Genomic DNA, 21,856 nt, shown 5'->3' on the forward strand with positions numbered 1-21,856 from the left:
CATTGTCCTGTTGGAACAGCAAGTTCCCTTGCCGGTCTAGGAATGGTAGAACGATGGGTTCGATGACGGTTTGGATGTACCGTGCACTATTCAGTGTCCCCTCGACGATCACCAGTGGTGTACGGCCAGTGTAGGAGATCGCTTCCCACACCATGATGCCGGGTGTTGGCCCTGTGTGCCTCGGTCGTATGCAGTCCTGATTGTGGCGCTCACCTGCACGGCGCCAAACACGCATACGACCATCATTGGCACCAAGGCAGAAGCGACTCTCATCGCTGAAGACGACATGTCTCCATTCGTCCCTCCATTCACGCCTGTCGCGACACCACTGGAGGCGGGCTGCACGATGTTGGGGCGTGAGCGGAAGACGGCCTAACGCTGTGTGGGACCGTAGCCCAGCTTCATGGAGACGGTTGCGAATGGTCCTCGCCGATACCCCAGGAGTAACAGTGTCCCTAATTTGCTGGGAAGTGGCGGTGCGGTCCCCTACGGCACTGCGTAGGATCCTACGGTCTTGGCGTGCATCCGTGCGTCGCTGCGGTCCGGTCCCAGGTCGACGGGCACGTGCACCTTCCGCCGACCACTGGCGACAACATCGATGTACTGTGGAGACCTCACGCCCCACGTGTTGAGCAATTCGGCGGTACGTCCACCCGGCCTCCTGCATGCCCACTATACGCCCTCGCTCAAAGTCCGTCAACTGCACATACGGTTCACGTCCACGCTGTCGCGGCATGCTACCAGTGTTAAAGACTGCGATGGAGCTCCGTATGCCACGGCAAACTGGCTGACACTGACGGCGGCGGTGCACAAATGCTGCGCAGCTAGCGCCATTCGACGGCCAACACCGCGGTTCCTGGTGTGTCCGCTGTGCCGTGCGTGTGATCATTGCTTGTACAGCCCTCTCGCAGTGTCCGGAGCAAGTATGGTGGCTCTGACACACCGGTGTCAATGTGTTCTTTTTTCCATTTCCAGGAGTGTATATATACAGGGTGGTCCATTGATCGTGACCGGGCCAAATATCTCACGAACGAAAAAACTACAAAGAACGAAACTTGTCTAGCTTGAAGGGGGAAACCAGATGGCGCTATGGTTGGCCCGCTAGATGGCGCTGCCATAGGTCAAACGAATATCAACTGCGTTTTTTAAATAGGAACCCCCATTTTTATTACATATTCGTGTAGTACGTAAAGAAATATGAATGTTTTAGTTGGACCACTTTTCTCGCTTTGTGATAGATGGTGCTGTAATAGTCACAAACGTATAAGTACGTAGTAGCACGTAACATTCCGCCAGTGCGGACGGTATTTGCTTCGTGATACATTACCCGTGTTAAAATGGACCGTTTAACAACTGTGGAAAAGGTCAATATCGTGTTGATGTATGGATATTGTGATCAAAATGCCTAACGGGCGTGTGCTATGTATGCTGCTCGGTATCCTGGACGACGTCATCCAAGTGTCCGGACCGTTCGCCGGACAGTTACGTCATTTAAGGAAACAGGAAGTGTTTAGCCACATGTTAAACGTGAACCACGTCCAGCAACAAATGATGATGCCCAAGTAGGTGTTTTAGCTGTTGTCGCGGTCCCTAAAAAAAAAAAAATCGCAGTTGATATCCGTGTGACCTATGGCGGCGCCATCTAGCGGGCCAATCATAGCGCCATCTGGTTTCCCCCTTCAAGCTAGACAAGTTTCGTTCTTGTGAGATATTTGGCCTGGTCACTATCAATGGACCACCCTGTACATCATAGATGTTTGAGGCTTGCTAAGGTTTCTGAAGTCTTGTAGTTTCATTTGATTAAGGTACATATGCCTGTGTCTCAGGCAGGACTCCACGTTTCGTTCGATGCTGAGGTGCTACTCCAAATTCATTTGGAGAGCTTCTGCAATCCTTTTCAATTATTATTATTTTTTTGGGGGGGGGAGGGGAGGGAGATACAAAGTGGACTGACGGATGAATGGGAATTTGGACTGGGGAGGGAGTCGTGTTATGGTAGTCGGCGCACTTGTGCGAAGCCACTGTGCTAAGGTGGCGTATCTGTCTAGGAGCGCGCCCGTGCGTAGAAACAGTTTACGATGTACTTCGCTCATCGGTCAGCGACGTTTACGACGGCACAAGTCTTAACGTGTCACCTAATACGCGGCTCGCGTTAACAACGCGCTTCGCAACCCCTCCCCTCCCTCACACCGTCGCGCATCTTGATTCCTCTGCATGCAGAGTGAATCAAGATGCAACCCGAGCCGGCAGGCGCCTCTTTTGTTATGAGCGTCACAGCTGCAGCACTAGTAGCGGCCACACGCGGGTTTCGTTTTACAGCCGACGCAGACTCCATCCAGACGGCCTGTGGTGACGTCACGCTGGGGCAGGGCTGGGTTGCGACGCCAAGCGGCCGCTTAGGGCGCCATGCCGAGAAGCTCAAACTCACACGGGTGAAAGTATAAAACAGAAGCAAAACAGTTCCAGTGAATATTGGCCCGCAATCGAGCCGCTTGCGAGATAACTGTGAATGTGTGGTTATTTGCCGCCACTGCTTCCAGTAAGAAATCTACCGCGTGGTTATAATTAAACTTCCCCTATTTAACACTTTATAACATGGAAAGCACCAAACTTGGTAGCATTAATGCCCAGAGTATGGGGTGCATGATTTCCATGAGTCACAGCGCCACTGTTCAGTTCCAACCATGGCCACCAGGTGCCTTGATCAGTCATTGTGATTCACAGTCTCACAGTCCGCCCCGATACCTGAGCGGTCAGCGTGACCGATTGCCGTCCTACGGGCCCGGGTTCGATTCCCGGCTGGGTCGGAGATTTTCCCCGCTCAGGGACTGGGTGTTGTGTTGTCTTCATCATTTCATCCCCATCCGGCGCGCAGGTCGCCCAGTGTGGCGTCGAATGTAATAAGAGCTGCACCAAGGCGGCCGGACCTGCCCCGCAAGGGGCCTCCCGGCCAATGACGCAAAACGCTCAATTCCATTTCCATTTGGAAACGATCGGCTGATAATTCTTTAGTGTGTTTCGGAGAAGCAGGTAAACTTCACGAGCGGTGTGCGATGGGGCCCCATCTTGCCTGAAAACTGTTTAATTCAATGCGCCTCTTTCCTGTACGGTGGGTATGAAATACTGGGAAAGAATATCGCAGTAACGCTGGCTCTTCATACAGCATGTCTTTGGTTCTTGAATGCCAACCTGTTGAAAACAGAGTGGGCCAACGATGAACGTAGCCGTGAAGCCACACCATACGGTGACACCTTCACCACATAGAGGAACTGCCTGGAGATGAAGATCCCCACACTCGACAATTCTGTGTGTTCACCTCATCCCCCAGAGAAAAATGAGCTTCGTCTGTTCATAGGATGGTCCAGGGCCAACCCTCTCCTTGCAGAAAGTCGAGAGGGAAGTGAACACGTCGTTGTGTGTCCTGTGGTGCAAGCTGCTGTACGATATGGATGTTGTATGGATACCATTTGAGAATCGTTCGAAGCACCTTCCGTATAATGGACCAAAAGATGTTCAACTGTCGTGACAAGTGCACGTCCTGGCGATCGGGAGTTGCGCACAGCGTTGTCTGCCATAGCAACAGCGATTTCATCAACCACCTTTGGTGCAACCGGTCGTCGGCCCCTTCCCAGAGCGACGCCCAGTTCTCCAGTTAATTCGAACTTTTTCATCACGCTCCACACAGCAGGTGGAGAAAGAGGACCCTTCCGTAACCCTTTCAGCCGGCGATATTCTCGAAGTGCTGCTGCAGCATTACTGTTGTTTCTGATAATGGAGCTTCACCAATAACGCCCTGCTCCTTTTGTCAAAGCACATGTTGACACGTCCACAAGTGCACTGGGAATGGTCAGTTGTGTGAGACTATGGAAATGAGCGTCTGGCGTCATTGGCCGCTAGGCCCCTTGCGGGGCAAAAGTCAAATGGCTCTAAGCACTATGGGACTCAACATCTGAGGTCATCAGTCCCCTAGAACTTAGAATTACTTGAAACTAACTAACCTAAGGACATCACACACATCCATGCCCGAGGCAGGATTCGAACCTGCGACCGTAGCAGCAGCGCGGTTCCGGACTGAAGCACCTAGAACCGCTCGGCCACTCCGGCCGGCCCTTGCGGAGCAGGTCCGGCCGGCTTGGTGCAGGTCTTATTACATTCGACGCCACATTGGACGACCTGCGCGCCGGATGGGGATGAAATGATGAAGACAGCACAACACCCAGTCCCGGAGCGGAGAAAATACCCGACCCAGCCGGGAATCGAACCTGGGCCCATAGGACGACAATCTGTCACGCTGACCACTCAGCTATCGGGGCGGACGTTTCCAAATGATTGGCCGGCACGATCACCTGATCCCACTCCCTGTGATTTCTGGTTGTGGCCCTACCTGAAGGACAGGGTTTACCAGGAGAAAATTCACACATGTGCTGATTTGAAGCGCAGCACATCAAGAGAGGTAGTCAACATACCTACGGGCATGCTTCGTTCCGCTGTGCAGAAGGCAATTCTGCGCTTTCAGATTCTTCTGGACACTGATGGGCGCCATATTGAGCTCGTTTTCTATCAGTAATGGTACCGGTATCTGATGGTATGATGTAGCGTAGTAACTCATTAAAACTGTTTCAGCTGAACTGATTCTGCCTTATTTCTCTTCCCCATGCCCTTGACATTAATGCTACCAAGTTTTGACTCGTACGGTAATTAGTTTCCGTGTTATAAGGTGTTAAATATGGAAAGTTTAATTATAACCACACGGTATCTTATTAGCAAGCGACTGTTCTAGAACCCGGAACCAGTTGCAGCTGCCTATCTAATGGCTTCTAGGGGGCAACAAAACTTCGATTTTCAATATTTCGTATAATTATCAACCGAATTTTAGAAAACTGAAAATGCTGACGTAATCTACCAGTTAAGATGTATAACCTCATGTTAAGAGTTTAAGACAATAAGACGAGTATTACTGCTAGAAACTGTGTCTTGGTGCAGTGTAACTGATGGCGCACAAATACAAGGACTTTATTCATCCAGTATTTGAGAATCAAAGCACTTAGCGACTTGACACAAACCTAACACACGATTTCGAACCTTTTCGAAACTTTTCCCGCTGACGGCCCCGTAGAGATGCGCAGAACGAGAATTCCGTCCGCAACATCTGCTGCTGCTTAAGTCACGTGATTTTGGGATGGCGCATTTTAGCCCGCATTAAGAGTGTTATTACTTCGCTGCTACAAATAGGTCACCTTCAGAAATACCGCGAAACTTTATATACGCGTTTCACAGACATCCTAACAAATATAATACCAGGAACTGCAGATGCGAAGACAATGGCATTGCGCTTTTGCACCATAGTATCATAACTCAGACTCCACTTTATTCACTTTTTTCGGTAGCGGGATAAGAAGTGAAAGCCAACAATATTTTTTTTGTTTTCTGCTGCACTGATTCACATTTCAAATCTGTTATAATTAATTACGTTACACTGACACTTTATAGGAAACTGTCTCATGCAGAAATACATAGATACACACAACAGTTTGAGAACCTGCATAGATTGAAAGAAATTAATCAGACTGTCATGCATAAATTTTATCTGTACATGAACATAGCACCGATACGTATACACTGTCTGTCAGTTTAGTCGGACACACTTGCAAGTTTACCTAGCACTTGCCTGGTAAACAAATGGCCATAAAATCGCAGAGCTGATCTCTACAATACAAGACTTTATAATACCATGTCTAGATATTGTTCAACATATACAGTGCCTCATTTAAATATATGTGCATTTGTTTTACATACCTCCTTTCACATACTTCTCTTTACATCCGTAGCAACGACATTGCTATTATTAAAACTCAAAACGTGCTGAAACAAGGCGAATACGTGTAATATTCAAATTTCGCTATCATCGCAAATTGTCGTCCATTTTCGCTGTTCATGCAGTAAAACTGCAGCATCAGACATGACGTTCTATGATATTACTACTTTGCTATTAACTTTATTCGCGACATAGTTCTCAGACAGTCTCCACATATACTACTGAATGTACCTGCAAAATAATACCTTTGTATGACCCACAGTTCAGGAGATATGACGCCGCAAACACTAAGAAGCGTGAAAAAACTTGCTATAGCTTAGGACTGCATTCACCCAGTGTTTCATAATGAGAACACTTACTCGCTGAGATGCTTGAAGTCAAATAGTTAACATATTAAAGTAACCAGACGTTTGAAGTTGTTTTATACGCGGAAGTTCGATTTTTTTAGGAATCGTGGTTTACTGGTATAGCTCTATTTAGTTGGAACTAACGAGCCGCTGAGAATTCTCACGCCTATCACTACGTCGGGACGACTTGTGTGGCGTAGTGGTGATAGATTACACACACAAAGTTCCTCATGAATGTCCATCTGTTAGTGAAAACCGTATGAAAACAACTACAGCAGCTCTTGGGATTAGCGTTCACGTACAGACATACTACAGAGCTTGCTAAGGAACAAATGCCAACTGCTAACAAGGGAACCTCCCCATCGCACCCCCCTCAGATTTAGTTACAAGTTGGCACAGTGGATAGGCCTTGAAAAACTGAACACAGATCAATCGAGAAAACAGGAAGAAGTTGTGTGGAACTATGAAAAAATAAGCAAAATATACAAACTGAGTAGTCTATGCACAATATAGGCAACATCAAGGAGCGTGTGAGCTTAGCAGCGCCGTGGTCCCGTGGTTAGCGCGAGCAGCTGCGGTACGAGAGATCCTTGGTTCAAGTCTTCCCTCGGATGAAAAGTTTAATTTTTTATTTTCAGTTTACGTGACAAACTCTTATGTTTTCATCACTTTTTGGGAGTGATTATCACATCCACAAGAAAACCTAAATCGGGCAAGGTAGAAGAATCCTTTTACCCATTCGCCAAGTGGGTCGACAACATATTCCTGTCATGTGACGCACATGCCGTCACCAGTGGCGTATAGAATATATTAGACGTGTTTTACTGTGAGGGACCTATGACCTTGCGATCAAATGTTTTCGGTTCCCATTGGAGAGGCACGTCCTTTCGTCTACTAATCGGACGGTTTTGCAGTGCGGTCGCAGAACACAGACACTAAACTTATTACAGTGAACAGAGACGTCAATCAATGAACGGGCAGATCACAACTATGCTAAAATAAAGAAAGCAAACTTTTCATCGGAGGGCAGACTTGAACCAAGGACCTCTCGTTCCGCAGCTGCTCACGCTAACCACGGGACCACGGCGCTCCTTAGCTCACGTTCGCCTTTATGTTGCTTCCCCCATGAACCATGGACCTTGCCGTTGGTGGGGAGGCTTGCGTGCCTCAGCGATACAGATGGCCGTACCGTAGGTGCAACCACAACGGAGGGGTATCTGTTGAGAGGCCAGACAAACATGTGGTTCCTGAAGAGGGGCAGCAGCCTTTTCAGTAGTTGCAGGGGCAACAGTCTGGATGATTGACTGATCTGGCCTTTTAACATTAACCAAAACGGCCTTGCTGTGCTGGTACTGCGAACGGCTGAAAGCAAGGGGAAACTACAGCCGTCATTTTTCCCGAGGACATGCAGCTTTACTGTATGATTAAATGATGATGGCGTCCTCTTGGGTAAAATATTCCGGAGGTAAAATAGTCCCCCATTCGGATCTACGGGCGGGGACTACTCAAGAGGACGTCGTTATCAGGAGAAAGAAAACTGGCATTCTACGGATTGGAGCGTGGAATCTCAGATCCCTTAATCGGGCAGGTAGGTTAGAAAATTTAAAAAGGGAAATGGATAGGTTAAAGTTAGATATAGTGGGAATTAGTGAAGTTCGGTGGCAGGAGGAACAAGACTTTTGGTAAGGTGATTACAGGGTTATAAATACAAAATCAAATAGGGGTAATGCAGGAGTAGGTTTAATAATGAATAAAAAAATAGGAGTGCGGGTTAGCTACTACAAACAGCATAGTGAACGCATTATTGTGGCCAAGATAGACACAAAGCCCATGCCTACTACAGTAGTACAAGTTTATATGCCAACTAGCTCTGCAGATGAAGAAATTGATGAAATGTATGACGAGATAAAAGAAATTCAGGTAGTGAAGGGAGACGAAAATTTAATAGTCATGGGAGACTGGAATTCGTCAGTAGGAAAAGGCAGAGAAGGAAACATAGTAGGTGAATATGGATTGGGGGGAAGAAATGAAGGAGGAAGCCGCCTAGTAGAATTTTGCACAGAGCATAACTTAATCATAGCCAACACTTGGTTCAAGAATCATAAAAGAAGGTTGTATACCTGGAAGAATCCTGGAGATACTAATAGGTATCAGATAGATTATACTGTATAATGGTAAGACAGAGATTTAGGAACCAGGTTTTAAATTGTAAGACATTTCCAGGGGCAGATGTGGATTCTGACCACAATCTATTGGTTATGAACTGCAGATTGAAACTGAAGAAACTGCAAAAAGGTGGGAATTTAAGGAGATGGGACCTGGATAAACTGAAAGAACCAGAGGTTGTACAGAGTTTCAGGGAGAGCATAAGGGAACAATTGACAGGAATGGGGGAAAGAAATACAGTAGAAGAAGAATGGGTAGCTCTGAGGGATGAAGTAGTGAAGGCAGCAGAGGATCAAGTAGGCAAAAAGACGAGGGCAAATAGAAATCCTTGGGTAACAGAAGAAATATTGAATTTAATTGATGAAAGGAGAAAATATAAAAACTCAGTAAATGAAGCAGGCAAAAGGGAATACAAACGTATCAAAAATGAGATCGACAGAAAGTGCAAAATGGCTAAGCAGGGATGGCTAGAGGTCAAATGTAAGGATGTAGAGGCTTGTCTCACTAGGGGTAAGATGGATACTGCCTACAGGAAAATTAAAGAGACCTTTGGAGAGAAGAGAACCACTTGTATGAATATCAAGAGCTCAGATGGCAACCCAGTTCTAAGCAAAGAAGGGAAGGCAGAAAGGTGGGAGGAGTATATAGAGGGTTTATACAAGGGCGATGTACTTGAGGACAGTATTATGGAAATGGAAGAGGATGTAGATGAAGATGAAATGGGAGATAAGATACTGCGTGAAGAGTTTGACAGAGCACTGAAAGACCTGAGTCGAAACAAGGCCCCGGGAGTAGACAACATTCCATTAGAACTACTGATGGCCTTGGGAGAGCCAGTCATGACAAAACTCTACCATCTGGTGAGCACGATGTATGAGACAGGAGAAATACCCACAGACTTCAAGAAGAATATAATAATTCCTATACCAAAGAAAGCAGGTGTTGACAGATGTGAAAATTACCGAACTATCAGTTTAATAAGTCACAGCTGCAAAATACTAACGCGAATTCTGTACAGACGAATGGAAAAACTGGTAGAAGCGGACCTCGGGGAAGACCAGTTTGGATTCCGTAGAAATGTTGGAACACGTGAGGCAATACTAACCTTACGACTTATCTTAGAAGAAAGATTAAGAAAAGGCAAACCTACGTTTCTAGCATTTGTAGACTTAGAGAAAGCTTTTGACAAGGCTGACTGGAATACTCTCTTTCAAATTCTGAAGGTGGCAGGGGTAAAATACAGAGAGCGAAAGGCTATTTACAATTTGTACAGAAACCAGATGGCAGTTATAAGAGTCGAGGGGCATGAAAGGGAAGCAGTGGTTGGGAAAGGAGTGAGACAGGGTTGTAGCCTCTCCCCGATGTTATTCAATCTGTATATTGAGCAAGCAGTAAAGGAAACAAAAGAAAAATTCGGAGTAGGTATTAAAATTCATGGAGAAGAAATAAAAACGTTGAGGTTCACCGATGACATTGTAATTCTGTCAAAGACAGCAGAGGACTTGGAAGAGCAGTTAAACGGAATGGACAGCGTCTTGAAAGGAGGATATAACATGAACAGCAACAAAAGCAAAACGAGGATAATGGAATGTAGTCAAATTAAATCGGGTGATGCTGAGGGGATTAGATTAGGAAATGAGACACTTAAAGTAGTAAAGGAGTTTTGCTATTTGGGGAGCAAAATAACTGATGATGGTCGAAGTAGAGAGGATATAAAATGTAGACTGGCAATGGCAAGGAAATCGTTTCTGAAGAAGAGAAATTTGTTAACATCGAGTATAGATTTAAATGTCAGGAAGTTGTTTCTGAAAGTATTTGTATGGAGTGTAGCCATGTATGGAAGTGAAACATGGACGATAACCAGTTTGGACAAGAAGAGAATAGAAGCTTTCGAAATGTGGTGCTACAGAAGAATGCTGAAGATAAGGTGGGTAGATCACGTAACTAATGAGGAGGTATTGAATAGGATTGGGGAGAAGAGAAGTTTGTGGCACAACTTGACTAGAAGAAGAGATCGGTTGGTAGGGCATGTTTTGAGGCATCAAGGGATCACAAATTTAGCATTGGAGGGCAGCGTGGAGGGTAAAAATCGTAGAGGGAGACCAAGAGATCAATACACTAAGCAGATTCAGAAGGATGTAGGTTGCAGTAGGTACTGGGAGATGAAGCTTGCACAGGATAGAGTAGCATGGAGAGCTGCATCAAACCAGTCTCAGGACTGAAGACCACAACAACAACAACAACAACAACATCTTACACATGGACTACTCAGTTTGCATATTTTGCTTTTTTTTCATAGTTTGTCACAACTTCTTCCTGTTTTCTCGATTGACCTGTGTTCAGTTTTTCAAGGCCTATCCACTGTGCCAACTTATAACTAAATCTGAGGGGGGTGCGATAGGGAGGTTCCCTTGTAAGGAACAACTGACACTTGGTACAGAACAATTGACAAATGGCAGTAAAATGAAATATAGAGGGCGGGACGTGTTAAGTGCAGCGAAGCCTATGCGCGAACGCTCTGTATACGTTCGACAGTTATGCATTACGGTGTCCGACGGAACTTGTGGAACCGATTACTGCTATATTCCGTGCAGTACGGCAACATGTCTGGGAGACATCATTTGAGTGCTTACGATCGTGAACAAGCAGTTGGACGCCTCGAAGCCGGTCAAAGTGTCACTACCGTTGGTGTGACCCAAAATGTCATTCTGCTATTAAATGAGGCCGCTGAAGGACGAAATGCTATGCGAAAGCATGCAGGTGGTCGTAGCCAGTGACTCAAGGGCCAAAGAAACTGATACAGCTGCCAAACATCTTGTAGGGGCCCCGCGAGCTCGTAAAGGTGCCGCAACACGACGTGGTACGGACTCGACTAATGTGTGAAGTAGTACTGGAGGGAACAGACACCGTCAATCCTGCAGGGCTGTCCATAAATCCGTAAGAGTACGAAAGAGTGGACATCTCTTCTGAACAGCACGTTGCAAGGCATGCCAGATATGCTCAATAATTTTCATGTCTGGAGAGTTTGGTGGCCACCGGTAGTGTTCCTGTAGCCACTCTGTAGCAATTCTGGACATGTGGGGTATCACTTTGTCCTGTTGGAATTGCCCAAGTCCGTCGGGATGCAGCGTCGACATGAATGGATGCAGGTGATCAGGCAGGATGCTTACGTACGTGTCACCTGTCAGAGTCGTATCTAGACGTGTCAGGGGTCCCATATCACTCCAACTGCACACGCCCCACGCACAGAACCTCCACAAGCTTCAACAGTCCCCCGCTGACACGCAGAGTCCATACCCGTACACGTCCATCCTCTCGATACAATCTGAAACAAAACTCGTCCGACCAGGCAAAATGTTTCCAGTCATCAACAGACCAAAGTTGGTGCTGACGGGCCCAGGCGAGGCGTAAAGCTTTGTGTCGTGCAGTCATCAAGGGTACACGAGCGGGCCTTCGTCTCAGAAAACCCATATCGACGATGGTTCGCTCGCTAACACTTGTCGATGGCCCAGCATCGAAATCTGCAGCAATTTGCGAAAGGGTTGCACTTCTGTTACGTTAAACGATTCTCTTCAGTTGTCGTTGGTCACGTTCTTGCAGGATGTTTTACCGGCAGCAGCGATGTCGGAGATTTGATGTTTTACCGGATTCCCGATATTAACGGTACACTCGTAAAATGGTCGTACGGGAAAATTGACATTTTATCGTTACCTCTGAGATGCTGTGTGTCATCGCTCGTGCGCCGACCATAACACCACGTTAAAACTCACTTATACCTTGATAACCTGCCACTGCAGCAGTAGAACCCGATCTACTAACCACGCTAGACACGTGTCTTCTATAGGTATTGTCGACCAACTCTTCTTTTGTTAAGCGATATTCCATTCCCCCAGCCCCCCCCCCCCCCCCCCCTCCGCCCGACCGACTTCTAGAATCGCCCCTGACTGCACACGAATTTTGAAATAAAAACAACATAACTAAAGCGTGATTAAGGAAAACGTTGATGGATGTTAATACATTTGAATATCTTAAAGTCATACATAAGTATGACCTACTTCCAAGAGCGTAACACCAACAGTGTACGAGTGCTACGGCTTCTGACCCATCATCGCGTTTGTGTTTGTTTTCATCAGATTTATTCTTATGATGAAGAGTATACCAGCAGTCCAGCTAGCACAATGGCTGGGAATAGGGAATTGAAAGTAATGGGGTACAATGGTCCAGCAGCTCCTTACAACCCACACATTACTGTAGTGAATGCTAAGTGACACTTGAGGCGGTGTACGGAACCACGCCACTGGTCAGTGGACGAAGGGAAACGAATGATTTAGTGTGATAAACTACGCTATACTCCGTGGTAATCGACTGGAAGGGTCTGAGTCTGTTGAATGCCTGCCACCAGGTGTAGTGCTAAGAGCGAAGTACAAAGGAGGTGGTGTTATGGTACAAGGGCGTTTTTCGTGATTAGGATGTGATCCCCTTATTCTGCTTACAAAAAACGCTAAATGCGAAAGAATGTGAACACACTCAGCACTGTATACAGCGTACAGTAGAGGAACAGTTCGGAGACGATGATTGATTGTATCAGCACAACGCACGCTAAAATAGAGTAGCATCTGTGAGACAATAGTTTGTAAACAATAACATTCCTGAAATGGACTGGCCTGCGCAGAGTCCCCACTTCAACCCAGCGAAACACCTCTGGGAAGTGTCAGAAAGACGACGTCGCTCCGGGAAGTGTCAGAAAGACGACGTCGCTCCAGACTCCAGTATCCGTTACGACTTTTGAGGAAGAATGCGGCCTTATTCATCCAGAGACATTCAGACACTTCAATGTAAATGTCCCTGGCAGATTTCAAGTCATCATAAAGGCGAACAGGTGGACATACTCCACATTAACCTCCAGTAAAAGGTGCCTAGATACTTTTGACCTGGTGGTAGATGCACATGAGTAGTACGTAATGTCCCAGCGTATTTCCATTCCCGTTACGTGGTGTTTACATCGTAATGAAAGTGGAACTACACTTTTCCAACACCCTTGATCTCCACTGTTACCAAATCCAAAGGCTATTTTTGTTGAAACTCTGTAGAACACTGAAAAGTGTTGTTACTATTCAGGTTTTTTGAAAACAGACTTTAAAACTTTAAAATTTCAAACAAATTTATAGAAAGAAGATATAGAGCTGGGTTTAGTGTTATTTTGTAGGGAAACACATTAAGGTCTTTTTTTACCTTACACTAAAGATGTGTGTGGCTTCCGTGGGTTATCCTGCACACATCCCATCGGAAGTCAATTTCTTGCCAAACTCGCTGTAGCATTGCAGGTATAACTTGCACAGTGGCGGCGTAAATTCTTGCTCTAAATTCAGGTAGTGAGCTGGCACAGGAGGTACAAACACGATATCCTTGATGAATCCCCATAACACGAAATCGGGTGCTGTCAGGTCTGGGGAACGTGGGGGCCATGAATTGGCGCACCCGGGCCAATCCATTGACCTGGAAAGCGGTCACTGAGAAAATTCAAGACGACAGCCAGGCAGTGGGGTGGTGCACCATCTTGCATGAAGTAAACATTTCGTTCTTGGTCATTCTCATCGATCTGTGGTATCAAAAATTGTTTCAACATGTCCAGGTACACTATCCCATTGGCGGTTCTCTCACGGGAAAAAAGGGAGCCGTACATTTTGTTCTTGCTCAATGCACAAAAAACGTTCAGTTTAGAGCTATCACGAACATGTTGCAATGTTTGATGTGGATTTTGTTTGCCCCAAATCCTACAGGTGTGTGTACTAAGTGAAAAGTCGACTCTTCAGAAAAGATGAATTTGTCCAAGAAATGTTCATCCTCATGTAATCGATTTAACATATCCGCACAGAAGTTCTTTCGAGCAATTTTATCAGTCTTATAATTATAAGATCTATAAGATCACCAATGGTACATGGACGTTCCATTACGTCCAATGCTGGGGTCCATGTCAATGTCGGACAGCCCTGGCAGTAGAGACAATATGTATGGGAAAAATGAACAGAAGTTTGTGTTGGGGAGGGCACGCAGCTTAGGTAGTTCGTGCAGCAACGTTGACCATCGTACTGCGGGGGTGTAATGGTTAGAATTTCTGCCTACCAAGCAAGAAGACCTGGGTTCAAGTCCCGGTCGCAGCACAAACTAACTCATTTCTTCTGCTTCGATCACTATTGTAAATTTTTACAGTGTCTTATTGCTTGTACGATCGTCAATCTGTACGGTTTCAAATGCAAACGGTTTCTCAACACATGCCAAACAGTCGTATGTGGGGTTTGCAGTTTGCGAGGTGCACGCCAGGTCGATTTCGTAGGACTGTTGACAAAACGTTGTCTCATTCGTTCAACGACATCGTCAGATGAGCTTGGACAATCAGATGATTTCCCATATCTTACCAAGCATCTTGTTTCTACTAAACACTTATCTCACTCAAACTGTAGGCCTACTAGGAGGATCTTTAGAGTACTCGGTATGGAAATTACGCTGAACTGTTGTCAATGACTTCGATTCTTTAAAACAAAACAAAATACAACACACAGCTAGCATACTTGGGTCCAGTGCCATCCTTAACGACACTGCCGCTAGTGCTCCTTACGGTGCGATTCGGCACTATATAGCGAACTACGAGAGACAAAACTTCATTATTTCCCTACAAACTGACACTATAATCACCTCTGTAGGTACCATAAATTAATATATATGAATTTTCAAAGTTGTAAAGTACTTTTTGAAACACTCTGTATTTCTCTTCCACAGTCTATACTCTATTGAGTCATGTTTAATGTGAGTATACTGTTAAAAATTTCGATTCAGTATCTTAAAAAATAAAAGTAGTTACTAGTAACAATTACTGAGTCAACCCTTCGCATATTGTCAGAATTTTCAAACTTCATTTCAGTGTGTTGGACCATAAAGATTCTATTTTACATGAAACATTCTGCTTTCTGTTTTGGCATCGAGTGCCGTTTTTGAAGCGTCACAAGGGGAGTGATAGCCACTCCACAATGTGTACCCTAAACGATCGAGAAACTGACAGTGTGTCTCCGGGTTTCTAGTTTAAGTGATTACTCCATTCTTGGGTGCACTATTTCGACGCCTGGCCTGGATGCCTTCCTCAGAACCTGAACACGAACCAAGTCTCGTTGCAGTTCAAAATGGTTCAAATGGCTCTGAGCACTATGGGACTCAACATCTTAGGTCATAAGTCCCCTAGAACTTAGAACTACTTAAACCTAACTAACCTAAGGACATCACACACACCCATGCCCGAGGCAGGATTCGAACCTGCGACCGTAGCAGTCCCGCGGTTCCGGACTGCAGCGCCAGAACCGCTAGACCACCGCGGCCGGCTTCTCGTTGCAGTAAATCTGAAAATCATGCCATCAGTCATTCCGGGAGGTCCCTATTAATACGGTCTGGGAAACAACGAGGCAGACTTATCACTGTAAGGCGAAATAATCGAGGTACTGTGGCACGCGGAACGCTGACAAGATGCCGTCGAGAAAGTTTTTCTACAGCTATAAGAGCCTTAAAAATGCTGCATTACTGGACTGAGGGAGCAAGCTGGTACATGCCGGGCACTGTAAGCCAGTTGCGCTGATATACACTACTGGCCATTAAAATTGCTACACCACGAAGATGACGTGCTACAGACGCGAACTTTAATTGACGAAGAAGATGCTGTGATATGCAAATGATTAGCTTTTCAGAGCATTCACACACGGTTGGCGCCGGTGGCGACACCTGCAACGTGCTGAAATGAGGAAAGTTTCCAACCGATTTCTCATACACAAACAGCGGTTGATCGGCGTTGCCTGGTGAAACGTTGTTGTGATGCCTCGTGTAAGGAGGAGAAATCCGTACCATCACGTTTCCGACTTTGATAAAGGTCGGATTGTAGCTTATGGCGATTGCGGTTTATCGTTTCGCGACACTGCTGCTCGCGTTGGTCAAACTTCATTTCAGTGTGTTGGACCATAAAGATTCTATTTTACACGAAACATTCTGCTTTATGTTTGGGCGTCGATTGACCCTTTTGAAGCAACACAAGGTTGGCGCCGGTGGCGACACCTGCAACGTGCTGAAATGAGGAAAGTTTCCAACCGATTTCTCATACACAAACAGCGGTTGATCGGCGTTGCCTGGTGAAACGTTGTTGTGATGCCTCGTGTAAGGAGGAGAAATCCGTACCATCACGTTTCCGACTTTGATAAAGGTCGGATTGTAGCTTATGGCGATTGCGGTTTATCGTTTCGCGACACTGCTGCTCGCGTTGGTCAAACTTCATTTCAGTGTGTTGGACCATAAAGATTCTATTTTACACGAAACATTCTGCTTTATGTTTGGGCGTCGATTGACCCTTTTGAAGCAACACAAGGTTGGCGCCGGTGGCGACACCTGCAACGTGCTGAAATGAGGAAAGTTTCCAACCGATTTCTGATACACAAACAGCGGTTGATCAGCGCTGCCTGGTGAAACGTTGCTGTGATGCCTCGTGTAAGGAGGAGAAATGCGTAGCAGAATATGGAATCGGTGGGTTCAGGAGGGTAATACGGAACGCCGTGCTGGATCCCAATGGCCTCGTATCACTAGCAGTCGAGATGACAGGCATTTTATCCGCGTGGCTGTAACGGATCGTGCAGCCACGTCTCGATCCCTGAGTCAACAGATGGGGACGTTTGCAAGACAATAACCATCTGCACGAACAGTTCGACGACGTTTGCAGCAGCATGGACTATCAGCTCGGAGACCATGGCTTCGGTTACCCTTGACGCTGAATCACAGACAGGAGCGCCCGCGATGGTGTACTCAACGACGAACCTGGGTGCACGAATGGCAAAACGTCATTTTTTCGGATAAATCCAGGTTCTGTTTACAGCATCATGATGTTCGCATCCGTGTTTGGCGACATCGCAGTGAACGCACATTGGAAGCGTGTATTCGTCATCGCCATATTGGCGTATCACCCGGCGTGATGGTATGGGGTGCCATTGGTTACACATCTCGGTCACCTCTTGTTCGCATTGACGGCACTTTGAACAGTGGACATTACATTTCAGATGTGTTACGACCCGTGGCTCTACCCTTCATTCAATCCCTACGAAACCCTACATTTCTGCAGGATAATGCACGGCCGCATGTTGCAGGTCCTGTACGGGCCTTTCTGGATACAGAAAATGTTCGACTGCTGCCCTGATCAGCACATTCTCCAGATCTCTCACTATTTGATAACGTCTGGTCAATGATGGCCGAGCAACTGGCTCGTCACAATACGCCAGCCACTACTCTTGATGGACTATGGTAACGTGTTGAAGCTGCATGGGCAGCTGTACCTGTACACGCCATCCACGTTCTGTTTGACTCAATGCCCAGGCGTATCAAAGCCGTTATTACGGCCAGAGGTGGTTGTTCTGGGTACTGATTTCTCTGGATCTATGCACCCAAGCTGCGTGAAAATGTAATCACATGTCAGTTCTAGTATATTTGTCCAATGAATACCCGTTTATAATCTGCATTTCTTCTTGGTGTAGCAACTTTAATGGTCAGTAGTGTAGTTAGGAGCGATGGCTACACGAATAGTGTGATTGCTATGAAAGACAAGTGCAGGGAATTACTGGAAGACCTGGCAGACGAGCAGGCGAAATCTCCAGTACTGATATGGATGAACACTTCACAATCCAAGCAAGTTCTCATGACTGACAAGTTCTGTGACGCTTCTCTCGAGGGCAATAGGAATGGTCCTATTTACGACCAAAAAAGAAAGGAAGGGCAGGGTTTAACAGCCCATGTAGGACATTGTTATTACACATCGAGCACATGTTCAGATTTTGGACTTTTCTTAGGGAGGAGGGTCATAGATTTAGGGAAACCAGGGAAAACAAACATTGATCGCCAGATAAAGATCTGAACCCCAGTCTTCCCAAATAGGAGTCCATTTAATCTAGAATTGTGCGCAATTAATATCGAGTCCGAGAACAGATGACCATCGAGTCCTCATTTTGAAGAGGTTCCAGAGAACAGCGCTTTTCATTATAGGTACATTTAGTAAGCGCGAAAGCGTTACGGCCACTGGTGTAGGACGAGAATCTTCTCATCCTACTCCAGTGGCAGATGCTACTAGAGGTGTTGTCCGCCATGGAGAAGTTTGGTGTCAACGACCAGAAAGTGTACATTCCTTGAAGCGCCAACCAATATATCGTTCCCTCGCACATACATCTCACGACAAGATCATGGAGGTAAAGTTAGAAAACATACAGCTCGCTTACCAACAATAGTTCCTTCAGCGCATCATTAGCAATTCTAACTGGGTAACATACAGGGGTTCGAAAAAAAATGGTTAACACCAGAAACACAGCTCATTACCATGCCCAGTACAGTGTAGGAAATCCGTTGCCATTCAAAACAGCTTCCAGTCTTCTCGTAATGGACAGGTATGGCTCCCGTATCGTTTGCAACAGAATCGTATACTATTCTTCCTACAAAACAGAGGCAAGTTCAGGCAACTATGGAGGTGGATAGCTGTTCGAGTTCACAATCAGTATCATCCGTGATTTTGGAGCTTTCACACCCAGTACTTCAGGTGGGTATTCAGCTGTTCCTTCGACAGCCCAATATTTCCAGCCTGCAGGTCGGTTTCTGATCTATCTCTAATGTCCGTGATGACAGGATATTAAAATACTCGAATCAAGATTTGACTTCAGCATCTTGACAGTCGTGTCGATGTAGAACAAGGTCGCTTTGACCCACGAAGGAAATCTCCAATTTGATTTTTGGAGAAATCACTCCGCTATTCGCCCACAGTGATTCAGTTAAATATCTGCTCACGTAAATCTGAGGGTCCGTACGGGATTTCGAACCCCGTTCCTTCTAAAAGCAAATCCAGCGCTGTCAGACCAATAAACAACAAACATTGTCTGGACAAATGTTTAAAATCACTTGGAATCAGGTTTCATGTCAATAAACTGGCTTCCTCTGAACCACGGTAAGATCAGTGACCAATCACTTCGGCATATCGTCACAATCACGAGCACTATAGTGCATGCAAGCATCAGAAATTTCAAACAAAGAAAAAAAGAATTTGCAAAGTATAATTAGACAGAAGAAGCTATCATAAATAAAATGTCGTGGAACAATAGTAACTGTGTAGGAGGATATAAAACTGCGAGTTGGTCCTGTTAAATCTGCATCAGAAGCGAAACGAAAATTAATTTACGGAAGGCGTCAGGTAGTTTATATTGTAATATGTGAGACGGGATATGTATGTCTTCATTAATATAAAGCATTTATTTTTCTGGTACCCAAACCATGTTTCGGGAAAGCCACACCATAGTCAGCAGGCTTTTGTTGTCTTGCATAGTATTCTTCAGCGTTCTAACTGAGACAAATAATTTATTTTTACACTTCTTCAGGCTGTATGAAGATATTTTATGAATTTTATTGTTTGGTATTCACCGAAGACTAAAAAATACTTGCAGAGTCGTCTATTTTTGTCGCTCCTGATAATCTCTGGCCTGTCTCCATCGGGCGGCTGTCAAGTTTACGAGTCTGTTCCTGAGTTGATAGTCACTAACAAGCAATGTTTGTTCCGGTACACTCATTCCTTCCGAAACACTAGTAAGACAATACATTCATAGCTCTGCAGTTTCTCGTTTTTGACAAATATGAAAAGCAGTGGAAAAATTACAAAAATCTATATAGATTAGAAAAACACACACACACACACACACACACACACACACACACACACAGAGAGAGAGGTGTGAAAGCGTGAAAAATAAAAATCGGGTCTTTGGCAAAACGGTGGCTAAATATGATTTAGCAGACACGCCAGAGCTATGAGCACGTAAACATTTACCTGGGTGTATTTAATCTTGGGATTCCTGTTGGCCATCGCTGGTTCACTTGCTGGAATGAGAGAGAGAACGCACAGCCGGTGTTTCGCCTCTTGATATGATAACGCAGCTGTCGCAGACGCTTCGCGATGGCCGACTGTGGGCGCGGCAGAACCGACCCTACATGTGTTTACGTCTGCCCCTCCACAGAATCCCGATGCGTTGACAGCGCCGCCGGCGGCCGCTGCGAAAAGCATCTTGCACGGATACAAGCAGCTGACGTGAGCGGCGACGACCTTTTAACAAGCGCATGGCGTGGGGTTTTCTTTAGTTTCTCAAACGAACTACTTTTGGTTGCGAAATGTGTCCTTACGGAAGAAATTTTCAATCTTACTCACTGCTGATAGCTTTTCTTCCCGCTTTCTGAACCACCCCTTACACGAACGCTGAATTTTTCTTTCATTGTCAGCTATAAATAGCTCAGCTTGGGATACGTCCTTCGCTGACCCCTAGTGCGTCCTAAGCCCTCCGGAGCAATGCGTTCTCTGTGGCGACGTAGTCTAGGTACAACTGATAAGTGAACGTCATTGGTAAAGGAACCCAACCGAGATCTGCCTGTACTGAGACTCATTGGAGCAGCTATAGTATTGGTCATCAAGGTCGAAAGGACTACTACAACATATCTGAAGGTTTTAATATCTCCTACCAATGGGTTGAAAAGGCAATCATGTATCTCAGAGAGGAAATTAAAATATTTGGAAAATAAGTGTGACAATTTTTCCATTAAGTACGGAAAATGACTTACACGAACTAACGAGTGCTATCGGCAGGGAATCTGAAATTGATTCTTTATTTCCAGATTTCGAGAAGATTTTTGCAGTTGTGTGACAGGATTCGCGATTTCCTATTAGAAAGGTCACAGTTCGTAGTAACTGAGGAGAAGTTATCGAGTAAAACACAAGTTATATCTGGGATTCCCCAAGGGAGTGTTATTATAGGACCTCTGCTGTTTCTAATATATATAAACGACTTGCGTCACAACATGAGCAGTGCTCTTAGATTATTTGCAGATGTCGCTGTCATTAACCTCCTTGTAAAGTCTTCAGAAAATCAATGTGAGTTACAAGATGATTTAGATATCTGTGTGGTGCGAAAAGTGACAATTGAACTTGGAAAATAAAACTATGATGTCCTCCGCTTGAGTACTAAAATAAGGCGTTAAATTTCACTTACGCGACAAATAATACAAACTTGAAGGTTGTTGACTCAACTAAATACCTAGACATTACAGTTACGAAAAACTTAAATTGGAACCCTCATACAAAAAATGTTGCGAGGAAGGTTGTGGTTTATTGGCGGAACACTTAGAAGATGCAACAAATCTGCTAAAGAGACTGCCTACACTACACTTTCTCGGCCTCTTCTGGAATATTGCTTTGCAGTAGGGGATCCTTACCAGATAGGCCCCTTCTTCTTCTTCTTCTTCTTCTTCTTCTTGCTGGAACGTTCCCACTTATACAGGTTGTTCACAGAGGCCATTCCAAGTTCCTCTTTTCTCCCATAGTCTATCATTTAGCATCTCCTCCCACTCTGGTCCTCTTCAGTTCACATCATCCTTTACCTGGGCTCTCCATCTTGTCCGTAGCATTCAGCTTACTCTTCTTCCAGGTTCTGTC

At 45.5% G+C, this 21,856-nt stretch overlaps 1 protein-coding gene across 1 annotated transcript in view; it reads right to left on the reverse strand.

Moving 5' to 3' along the window:
• LOC126243231 (aldehyde dehydrogenase, mitochondrial) overlaps positions 1-20,366 on the reverse strand; it is a 141,732-nt gene extending 121,366 nt beyond the window's left edge. Inside the window, exon 1 of the mRNA XM_049948148.1 lies at positions 20,204-20,366. Coding sequence (XP_049804105.1) covers positions 20,204-20,239 — 36 coding nt within the window. The 5' untranslated portion in view covers positions 20,240-20,366. The remainder of the gene's footprint in view (positions 1-20,203) is intronic.
• Positions 20,367-21,856: the final 1,490 nt, after the last annotated feature.

The sequence above is a fragment of the Schistocerca nitens genome, chromosome 1, assembly GCF_023898315.1.
Source record: "Schistocerca nitens isolate TAMUIC-IGC-003100 chromosome 1, iqSchNite1.1, whole genome shotgun sequence".
Taxonomy (NCBI): domain Eukaryota; kingdom Metazoa; phylum Arthropoda; class Insecta; order Orthoptera; family Acrididae; genus Schistocerca; species Schistocerca nitens.